The sequence below is a fragment of the Aythya fuligula genome, chromosome 3 (assembly GCF_009819795.1).
Source record: "Aythya fuligula isolate bAytFul2 chromosome 3, bAytFul2.pri, whole genome shotgun sequence".
NCBI classification, from domain to species: Eukaryota; Metazoa; Chordata; class Aves; order Anseriformes; family Anatidae; genus Aythya; species Aythya fuligula.
In genome coordinates, this window is record NC_045561.1 from 84360724 (window position 1) to 84372580 (window position 11857).

The following is an 11857-nucleotide window of genomic DNA, read 5'->3' on the forward strand; positions in this document are numbered from 1 at the left end:
CTACTTCAGTCTGTATGAGGTTTACAGTACCCGTGTGCCACTGTTGTAATTCCCATGAGTAATATGGTTGGTATGAGTAAAATGATACCCTGTTTGGTTTTTGTGCATGGCTAGAATTTCCAGGTATTGCTGAGAACAGAATTTGGACTTGAAATGCTTTTGATAAGATCCATAGAGCTTGTTTTAAATTTACATGATATTTAAATATTCATCCTGATTGCAAACTGCATCGGTCATCTTCGATAACATGCATTAAAACTTAAAAAACAACAACAAGAAGATGCATAAAGCATTGCCAGGTTGTTTAGCCCAAGATGCTCACATATTGGACTCAACTTCAGATTAGGAACAAACTTCTCTCAGAACCTGCAGAAGTCCTAGATGCCTATAACCCCTGTTTTGCCACAAAATCTTGTATTTCTTCATTTTGACGGAGTAGCTTCAGCCTGAAGTCAATTTATTGTCTTTGCCAAGCAAAATCCTTGGTGAAATTACCCAGTAGACTGCAGCAGAAACCTATTAGTTTCCGTGTTAGTTTCAAGTTCAGTCAAAATGAGATGGAAGTCAGGTTAAGGATAAGAATAGACAGTGGCTGCCCATGTTTATTTTGGAAATCTTCTTGTGTCACCCTTCTTTAGTTTTACAGTTCCCAGTTTTCGAGTTATGCCTGCTCCGCTGCTATCTTTTTGATCCTTTACAGGGTGGGTTACCCGGCTTTAAACAATCTTGGATCACAGCATTTATGAACATCAAGATTTAAAGTATTACCTGAGCCTTGTACAGCTGTAGGCATGTGTTCTTTTTTCCAATGGGAGCTTGCTTAAATGTCAAGTTTATCTTCTCCTATTCAGGTTTTTGCACCACGCCTTGTTTGGAGCGTCCCTACAGGAGCACGTGGTGTGCTTTAGGCCATTCCTGTTGGCACAAACTGGGGCTCTTCTCTTCATGCAGTGTCTCTCAGTATGTTTTGTGGGTGCTCAGCATTGTTTGTTCAGCTTTTCTGGTTTTATTTTTTTTTCCTTTCTGGATTTTGATAGATACATTGTTCTAAGAACAGTAGATCCAAATTATCTAATCCCTGTCTATTGGAGCGAATTCTTTCTACTCTAATCCATCATGGCTTTTGCATCTCCGTCATTCATAGTGAAAGCAATTAGGTATTTTCTGCCTCCGAATCTAGAGCCCTCTAAGGGAGGATTCATGTTTGAATAGCTTAAGGTCATGTTGGAAATCTTACTAATTTGTACAGGGCTCTAATTATCTGGTCAAAGGTATGCAAGGAAAAATGAGTACTCTCTTTAATATACAAGAAAACAGGCACTGTGTTAACAGGCTGATAAAACTAAATATTGGCTTTCTTCAGTAGTACTCTCAGGACTAATAAGGACACTTAAGTATTTCTGTTCAGGTAAGTTTGAAGTAGCAAGAAACTTGCTGATAACTGCTTTGAACAAGAAGTTTATATAGTACCTTTCCCCTCACATGTGACTTTAATATTTTCAGCTGTTTTTGTCATCACGAGCTCGAGGATACAGCTATGTCTGCCAGACTGTGGATTATTCAGATAATGTATATGAAGTTAGGGTGAGTATTTATCTCTTTTTTTTTTTTTTTTTTGTATTTGTGTATGTGTGGATGTAATATGTAACACTACGTGATGTTTAAAGTCTTGTCTGAAAACGGTGTTCCCAAAGCTGTGCTGTCTGCCGTGACAGCATCCCGTTATATTCTCTCTGACCGCTTCAGGCTTGACTGCTTTGCACATAGCAGAGTTAATCACGGCGCATCAGCGTATCTGCACTAACTTTCATTTGACTGCTACAAATGAGGAGAGTCTTGAAGATACCATCCTTGACTTCATCCATGGCAGTATGATCCAGGATAAGCTTTATACACATACTTAGATTGCAAGCCTGTGCTGCAGTTTATGATAGAGCGTAACCGCAGTGAAGGTGTAGTTCTAGATCAAAGCCAGCAAGATTTGTCAGCAGGTACTGAAGCTGCACTTCATTCACACTGGTGAGGCAACTTCTTGTATCCTTTACTTGTTTGGCTTCATGAACTCTTGCTGGCTCCTGGCAAATGTATTATCAGTATACTTCATTGCAGAAGCTTGGATTTCAAATGTGTGTTTTTTGGAAAGCATTCAAGTTAAAATCAAAGTGCAGATGCTTGTTAACTTCTGTAAATGCCGTTGACTAGCTCATGTGCTAAACCTTATCTTCCGGCAGAGCTGACACTTGAGAATCTTGCAGCTGTCCTTGCAAGTTTCATCCTCGACAGATTAGGACACGTTCCTGAAAATGCAATGAAAGCATGTTATGGTCTAAATACATCAAATGTTAATAATGGGTTTTGAAAAATACTTCTCAACAAAGGGGCTGTTCACAGGTACTCAAACGCCTGTGCAAGTGTCAGGGGTGGTAGTGAGAAGAGCAGGTTTGATTTTTACAACTTCTGTGTGATGGCTGATACTGCTGAACAGCTCTGTAGGTTTTTATTGACCCAGTGGTAGTCACTTTTCTTTCTTCTTTGCCAGTACTGTGCACCTACTGTGTCATTCACAAGAATACTTCTGTTAACGATTTTTTTAAAAACAAAAATTATTAAAGTATAACAATGCTTGATAGGTTGTGGGGTTTTTTGTATTTTTTTTTTACTGGAAAAAATAGGTTGTTCAATCCATATATGTTCTTTGTGCTTCCCGGCTTTTTAAGATTTTGCAAACTTATGGATCTGAATAATCTTTATTTCTAAAGTTCTGCCTTGTAACACTCAATTTGCAACTGATAGAGCTGGGAAAGCAGGGAAAATTGAGTTCTCTCGAGTGTTGCAGTAATTGTTTAGTACGTTGTCAATCAAGACCCATATCTTGATTATTATCTGGTAGCGCTAAGTAAATTCTCACTTCAGGAAAATAGGAGAACTACAAGTGTACTTTGAGGAGTCTAGGATAAGTTTCGGGTCTGCTTTACAGTGTATCATGCTTTGCATTTAGATGGTATGGTTGTGTTGCTTGTCATACATTGTCAGCAAACAAAAAATCAAGATACCTTTTGCAATGTTTTTTTTTTCTTAATATAAACCTGCAAAAGTAATTTTCAAATATCAAAGGGTGGACAACTTCCTGCAGTTTCAAGTTTACAATTGATAAACCTTGTATCACATCCCTGAATACCCTTTTAATAGAGACAGATACTAAATGTCTAGTACTTATTGGCAGCAGGGTTTCTCAGAAGGGGAATGCTGAAATAACGGGCTTACTTACATACGCAGTCACTTTATTTAGTAGAGAGTGAGTAAATGAGCCCTGTATTAGTCAGATAAAGAAAATTGTAAACAGCACTGAGCCCAGAAAGCATTGTAGAGAATGATCTGGAGAGCAGCAGCTTCATACATAGTTTCATTGCAGGGGTTGGAAAGCTGTAGCAAATACTGAAAATTGTAAAAACTAATCACATACGGTGATCTGAATGGAAATGTAGAAGTCTTGGCATGACCTCCATTTGTATCTTTTCCTGCTCAAAATGAGGGGCAAGAAGCCATCCTCTTTTCCTGAAGGCAGTACGAAGATGTGGTGAATGGTCCCATAGCAAAGGCATGGCTATCCTGGGTGGCAGGAAGTCTTTCCTCTCCAACCCAGATCTTGTCTCAGGACCTTAGCCAAATGATTTCAAGGGAGCAGTGTAAGACTGGGCACGTGGTGGCACTGCCCTTGTATAGTGCAACCCCAGCAATCTGCAGCTCTCAGATCTCTTGAGTCGGAGGCAGCAGCCTTGTTGTGCTGATTCTAAAGGGGACATCCTTCCAGGAGTTCAGCTGTATGTTTTCAACTCTATCAAGCTTCTGGCATTCACCGACGGTTAATAAATACACAGTGTGAAGTTTGGTCCTCCTACGTAGGGTTTTGAACCTACCTACACCTGTTAATCCCACCCAGGTGTCCCTTTCAACAGGCAATGGACAACTGGAGCAGGCAAGTGATAGAAATTAGATTCCGCAATTGCAAAAAGACCTTGCTCCTTTCAGATGAGCTTACCTTCTGGGTGTAGTAGGTAGCCTTACTGGCTGCTGGCAGGACATCGAGGAGTTTGTTCTGTAATTGATTATTTAAAAAAAATAAAATAAGTCTTCATACTAGAGAAGAAAGAAAATGGGAAAAATCCCCAACAAGAGATTTTGAAGGAACTGGAGCTGCATTTTGGAGGAAAATTTAAGTTTATAGCTAGAGAGCCAAAATAATATAGGTGCAGAGGTGAGGTTTAAGTCCATGCTTTGGAGTGCTCCTTTGGAAGCTCCAGTATTTAGGGTGAACACTTTCCCACTGTTGTCTAAATTAAGACATGTTAGCATCCGTAAATAGTCACTTTCACATCTGCTTGTGTCTGTGTGTTCTTGTTTCCCAGAACAAGGTTCATCTATTTTATTAGTATTTCTGGAGAGCTGAGAATTAGGAGTTGGGGTGAACTAATTCCTAGTTTTAAGCATACCAGTTGTAATTGCTAAGCTGAGCTGTGGTTGTAATTATGCTCTGCTTTTACTCGCATTGTTTGTATGTATAACTATAGCTTGAATAGTTTCCTCAAGTGAAACAATAACAACTTTCTATGAAAATTAACAAATTTCTATGAAAAGGGAACTTGACTTAATAAAACAAACGTCATTTCCTATAAACAAAATTCTGTAAGTGAAGTGGGAGGGGGAAAGTGAGTTCTTTAAAAATAAACTAACAAGTTTTCATGTTATTGTTAACTGCTAAAAATCACCTGTCTCTTCAAACTCCTTGATGGATAACCATCTCCAACCTCAAAGGAGGAAGGAGGGTGCAGGAACAGAGCCCCGTGTTAAAACAGCTCTCTGCTTAAAAACCCTGCAGCAGGCAGAGGTCATGGGATTGGACCTTTTGTTGACCCCCTTAATCCTAGGCTGTAATGTAATCTTTCTGTGCCATCTGGTGTTTTAACAGACTTAGGCTGATGGACATGAAAACTGCCAGAAATGGGATGGCCATGACCAGAATTATTCGTTTCAGGAATTCACCTGTTTTAATGCATATTTTCTTTTAAGCTGCATCTTTCTTTCATGCTGTGTCCAAAGAGAGACCACGGGTTAGGTCGTAACTTCTGATGCTTTAATGGGGAAGTTTGTGTATTGTTCTGCTGTCTTTCTGCCCCCATCACTGACTGCATGCATGGCTTGGGGCAAAGGACATAATACCTGCTTCATTTTTTTCTGCGTCTGTAAGCTAATGATCAAAATGCTTGCATAAGTAATTGGTAGCTCTGCGGTAGTTCAGTACCTGAAGTCCATCAGTTGTGAGAGTGACGGGCAGTAAAACTTCAAGATAGGAAGGAGGAAGGCAAAAGAGCTTTTAGGCCAAAAATCTATACAAACACAAAAATTGGCAGGTATAATCCTGAAAGGGAAAAAAAAGAAAACAAAAGAAAATGCAGGCTATTTTTATTCTTAAGTGATGGGAAGCATTTTGATCAAAACTTCAGTTGATTTTGATCCCTGGGCTCTAATTGTTTCTTTCTGCAAGGCAGGTAGAACTCAAAAGAGGAGGAATAAAGTGCATTGAATGACTTCCCAGAAGTGTACAGTGAATCTGTGGCATCCTGGGCATGAAATCTAAGTGTTCTGTTGGGTTTTTCTCCGCTTGTGTGTTGCTCTGTCGTACCGTAAATTTGGAAATACAGCTTGTTCCTTTAACAAACTACACAGCAGCTTGGTTAGAGCTCTTCTGGCAGTTTGCTTGTAGCAGACCTATTGATCCTTTGCAAGTTTCTCGGCAGGCAGGGGGTCTCCGGAGAACCTGAGCGTTGTAGCTGGCTTGTCATTTTATGGGCACGGTCCAAAGTCGCTGCTGTCAACTGATGAGGTGAAGAGATGCTTATCTTAATTTATTCAAAAGATGCAGCTTTAGCAAAGATCTCTGCAAGATGCCGAGCTGTTATGCTAATCCATGGGCGTGAGACGAAGCCTTGGTGTGGGTGTTAGGCGCAGGGCTCCCTCTCCCAGGAGCAGAGCTGTGCTGGATGTTGGGTAACTTCTGCACCCACAGCTCCTGCGGCTCGCACCGCATGGCTGTGAGCTCTGAGGTCCGTGGGGGTCCCTTCTCTTTCGTCAGGCACCTCTCCAACTTTGGCAGATATTCAATATAAATTTATTTTTTAATATAAAACTGACAACATCAGCCTCTTCTTCCTGAGATTCGAAGTAGGCTACGTTATGTCTGTTGAGTAATGGGTACACAGGAGGCTGCGGTTTGGCATCGGTAAGCTGTGCAGTCCCTTTGGGAAACCGCAGAGTCTGCAATGCAGAGCTGCAGCACTCTTCTGCTCCTGTGCTGCTGGTTCTATTTATTTATTTATTTATTTATTTCTTCTACTGTAATCCCTTTTTAAAACTTGCACCCATCCAGTTAGGGCTGTGACAAGCTTCGTCCAAGGAGAGACGTGTTCCTTTCCAGCTGTTTTGGAGATACGGAGGGAAACTCCACGCAGGGCTGTAGCATTGCTCTGTACTGCCTGGTCTCCTGATGCCCCTTCCTCTCGCTCACCCATACCCATAAATCTCACAGGACATGGGTATTTGGGAAGGGAAGCTGCTGCTCTCTTCATTTTTCTCTTCTGTCTTCCCCGGGGACCATGGGGGTGGTAGAGTTACTTCACATAATGTTAAGGTAAGAAAGTCTGATTTGCCTTCAGATGAGTCTGAAGAAGATGAAGTGAACAGCTTACAAATAGGAATGTGTTGTGACATTGCCTGCTTTCCTTGCTGGTGGTGCTGCTTTCATTCCTCCTGCCTTTTATTTTTATTTATTCTACGTGTGAGTCACCGCCTGGGATATGTCCTGGTCCCACCCTGCATAACAAGCTAGTTGACTTACATTGCCAGCAACTACACTCACTGCTGTGCTTTGGGATCGGGAAGGGAATCCCCACTAACAGCATATCCCCATAGCACAGCATTAGCAAATTGCTGCACAGAGCTTCTGGGCTTAACCTGGTACAGCAATGCTCCGGTTTCAGCAGGAAGCCTTGTTCACGCTGCATCTTGGGCAAGATCTACCCTAATTGGTGGATTAGGGAAAAATGTTTGGGTGTGTGGCACTGCTTTGTTGGATAGGTGGGTTATATCTGCAGCTTGTCTGGCTCCCTTGATCTCGTTTCTTCTGTTCCCTGACTGGAGCATAGCCACTGGGGTAGTGCTGGTTTCCAGAGAGGGAGACTGGGTGGACTGGAAAAAGCTGCAGGGAATATTCATGGAATCACAGAATTGGGTTGGAAGGGACCTTAAAGATCACCCATTTCCAACCCCCCTGCCATGGGCAGGGACACCTCCCACCAGACCAGGTTGCCCAAAGCCCCATCCAGCCTGGCCTTGAGCACCTCCAGGGATGGGGCATCCACAGCTTCTCTGGGCAGCCTGTGCCAGGGCCTCACCACCCTCAGAGTATTTCTTCCTTATATCTAATCTAAACCCACCATCTTTTAGCTTAAATCCGTTACCCGGTGTTCTGTTACTACACTCCCTGATTGAGTCCTTCCCCATCTTTCCTGCAGGTGTTCGTTAAGTACCAAAAGGCCACGATGAGGTCTCCCTGGAGCCTTCTCTTCTCCAGGCTGAATATTGCCCTAACAGATGTGAAGTCTTTACCTTGCCTAGCTTATAGACTGATTTGTTATCTTCCTACCAATGTGCCTGTGATAGCGAATGAATTTTATGTAACGTTTCAGCCTTTGCATTTTCATTTTATGGTAACGTTTCTGCCTCGTTGTTCTGACCACATCAAAGTGTTGCTTCATTAGTGTGGGAAGCCCTGTGGTAGTCTGCTGCCACAAAGCTTTGACACAGAATGAAGACACAAATTCCTTATGCATAATGAGTAAACTGCTCAGAGATAATAAAGCTTTTAGTTCTGTTAGCTCTTTTATAGCAGCAATTTGTGAGCAGCATCCTCAGAATACTACTTCCACTACATTCAGAGTAGGTGAATGAAGTATTGTTTTGTTGTTACTCTAATACCATCAGATGTTTGACTCCATCTCAACATTTACTACGATTTGGGGAAGGCAGAGATGTTCTCTTGCAGCAGCTAGATGGAGATAATTTTATTCCATTTAAATTAGAATCACTAAAACCTTTTTTTCTTCTTTAATTACAGATAGCTGCTGCTTTATGGTGGTATTATGTCTCCAAAGGAATTGAATACTTGGATACAGTATTCTTCATCCTGAGGAAGAAATTTAACCAAATTAGTTTCCTTCATGTCTATCACCATTTCACCATGTTCACTTTGTGGTGGATTGGGATTAAGTGGGTTGCAGGCGGACAAGGTGAGTTCCCTTCCTCCCATACCCTTCTGAGTGGACGTAAGGGACAATTATTATAATTGTTTAGGATCAATGGAAAAAAGTTTTGTTAGACTTAACATTGTTATACAGAAAGTTGTTTAAATAGCACTGAAGCAGTGCAGTGGATTTAACGTGTATGATCTTCGTCTGTGAGAACTGTGGGGGAGGAAAAGATAGATACCAGGGCCCATATTCTAATGAATTGCAAAACTTTTTTTTTCCTCATGGGCATCAATTGCAAGCCTGAAGTTCTGTCTTCAAAATTATCCTTGTTCTGTATGAAACAGATGAATGTGTCTTGCTTAACTTTAACTTTTGCAGATACAGAGAACTGCAAAATCTAATTATGGGCAACAATCTGTGTGCAAATGTAATGAAGTTAACAGAGACATTATTTTGGCATTATATCTGAGTTTGGAGTTTGCTTTATTTTTTTTTTTTGTCTAAAAAGGCTTATATAAAACTCTGAAACCTTCCCTTGAAGGTGAGCCAATAAATCTGTCAATTAACTTTTAAAACTTATTAATGACACCAGTCTCTAATTCATTATAAGTCTATTTTTTCCCGTTTCATTTCTAAGACCAACATCAAAGAACTTTATTCCATTGTTCTTGCTACATCCTCCCTTTCCTGCAGTGTACCTTTTGCCCTGTTTATCTCTCTCAAAAAAAAAAAAAAAAAGGAGAAGACCCTGTTCTGTTTGTAATGTGTTTTGTAGGCTCACAGCACTGAAAATAATGGACAGTGAAGAACAATTTTTTTTTTGTCAAACCACACTGATACTTAATGTATGTGAGTTTTATGCTCTCAGTTAACATAGATGTCTCATACTAGTAGGTGGCATATTGTTTTCACAGGAAGTTCCATCATAAATTAACTAACAAGGTCTACACATAGTTAACCACATGGGAATCAGAGCCGTATGATTTCAGCAGCTAATGTCTGCCTTGTCCTAAAGTTATATACGTCACCACCATTTTGATCCTCTCTGTAGTAAAAGGAAAAGCTTAAAAGGATATACTTTATTCCTGTTAAATGGTTGCTAATCTTGACAGAGCAAAGAGATCTTAATGCGAAGGGAACAAATGCCTTTGTTTCCAGCATCGATCGTTCTGGTAAAAGTGCTATACATTGATTTAAGAATGCTGGATATTGTAAGTCATGAATAAAGAAACTAAAGATGAGCTATTGAGACAAACTCATTTTGCAATGCCCTTAAACATCTTACAGCCATAAGTGAAGTATTGCTTTGTATTATTTTCTGGCCTCTTTACTCAGACTGCCACGTGAGTTTCTTGATTTCTTGCTGAGTTGTGAACCTTACACATCTAATTATGGCTTAACAGATTTAAGTTCAGAACCTGAAACTGCTTTATACTTTGTGCTGTCAAATACTCCCTTAGCAAAGGGAGCATCATACTTATACTATAATAAGTAATGTGTAATCCGTGTGATTTACGTCTGTTCAACAAAATTTTATGAAAAGCTATTGCATAAGAAGTTCCATGAAAGTCGTGACACACTAATTGCACGGACAGCTGTTTGTGTCAGTACATGTCAGCTATCAGGTCTATGCTCTACAATTGAATATTTCAAGGATGGAAGCCAGACATGCCCTGTGTTTGCTATCACACAAATACTAGAATAGATATTTTTCTTTTCTTTTTTTTTCAAAAGTACATGAAAATCTTTCTTTTGTTTCTGGACAGCTTTTTTTGGAGCTCAGATGAATGCATTTATTCATGTCATTATGTACATGTATTACGGATTAGCTGCCTGTGGCCCTAAATTTCAGAAATACCTGTGGTGGAAACGATACTTGACCATATTGCAATTGGTAAGTGAAATTTCTCCATTTATCTCAGAAATTATTATCTCTAAGTAGATTTCTTTCTTCAGAGCTTTGGAGCAGATGTTGTCCTTTTCAAAAGTTCTTAGTTGCCTGATGCTCACAGCTCAAGTTAAAAGTAGTATATTCTTAAATGTAATTAAGCAGTTAAAATAATTGCCTAATTATACAACCATTGTTGTGGGAAAAGTTCTTAAACTCTTATTACTGCACAGCGGCATTTGTAAGTTTTAAAAGATTTGTATTTTCACAAAACAATCACTGTTATTTAGTGACATAATAAAAATTATTATTACACTGGAAAAGTGCTAAAGATGACTTCAGCTCAACTTTAGGCTGGCATTGACTCCATTCCTCCGCACCCACATATGGAAGCAGTCAGTTACCAGGCAGTAATACTACATCTGGCTATCCTATTCTAAATCCTATGAAATTGCCACCGTAGCTTAAAGACAAGCTTGCGATCTGCTTTGTTGTACAGCAGTAACCTGATACAGGAAAATGTAGTTGCAATTGAAAGTGTCTCTGTCTATTTATTTAGTTTTTAGTTTTCAAATGTACTTTAGGGCTAGTAAAACAGAACTGGAGGTAGAAGTATGGAAGTATTTATTTCATGTCTCAGAAACTGCACAGCATGGATAAGAATTTTGTGCATTTACTGATACTGCTTTATGGATTGTTTCGACTGAATTTTAAAAAGTTCAATAGACAGAGAAAATCCAGATCTCTTCGTGCCTTCTCATTTTTCTCATTCTGAAAACTCGTGCCAGATAGTGCAATGAAGTTGATGCTTCTGGTCATGTGTTGGGGGATACAGTTTCCCCCACCATCCTATTCATCTGTTTTCATAACTTAACACCCTGGTATACATCAGTGCAGTCAGACCCACAAAATGCATCCAACCCTTTTTTTGATTGTGTATCTTCTGTCTTTCAGGTGCAGTTCCATGTGACTATTGGCCACACAGCCTTGTCTATTTATATTGATTGTCCTTTCCCTAAATGGATGCACTGGGGTGTAATTTTCTATGCTGTCACCTTCATTTTCCTGTTTGGTAACTTCTACTATCGGACATATAAGCTGCCCAAGGAACCTGTAAAGAATGGCAAAATAGCAAATGGTGCTGTTGCAAACGGAGTAAGCAAAGCGGAAAATAATCCAGTGGTGGAAAATGGAAAAAAGCAGAAAAAGGGAAAAGCAAAAGGAGAGTAACTCGATCCAGGCCTTAACCGTTGTTGGCAGTGAGGAACCTACAGTTTGGTTTATAAAAGGAAGAAAAAAAACCACTATCTGTACCAATTAACCTTAGGTTACTGAAGAGCTAGAACACAGATATTTTCATTATTTATGAAGATTGTTTTAAGAACAAAAAGTTGAATTTCTATTGTAATTATGTAATTATCACACACATGGTCTCTGTGTAAACTTGTAGACTGCTGGTGTTGGTGACAGTAAGGAAGAATTGCAGTTAATTCCATGTTTAGCAGTCCAAAAGTCAAAACAATCATTGACACAACCAGTTTTATTGGCACCCACGTTTCTTTGGGGGAGGGAGGGAGAGAGGAAGTAGCATTTGGATACTTGTGTTTTCTTTCCAGAAAATTATTAAATTTCAAATTATGATGTATTATCTAATCAGAATGTGCAA

The 11857-nt window shown here is 39.8% G+C and overlaps 1 protein-coding gene across 2 annotated transcripts in view; it reads left to right on the plus strand.

Moving 5' to 3' along the window:
* Window positions 1–11847, plus strand: part of ELOVL4 (ELOVL fatty acid elongase 4) — a 29016-nt gene extending 17169 nt beyond the window's left edge. For both annotated transcript variants that reach the window (XM_032183949.1, XM_032183950.1), the window contains exons 3-6: window positions 1504–1584; window positions 8171–8342; window positions 10070–10197; window positions 11146–11847. In XM_032183949.1, the coding sequence (XP_032039840.1) occupies window positions 1504–1584; window positions 8171–8342; window positions 10070–10197; window positions 11146–11421 (657 nt within the window). In that variant the 3' untranslated portion in view covers window positions 11422–11847. The remainder of the gene's footprint in view (window positions 1–1503; window positions 1585–8170; window positions 8343–10069; window positions 10198–11145) is intronic.
* Window positions 11848–11857: the final 10 nt, after the last annotated feature.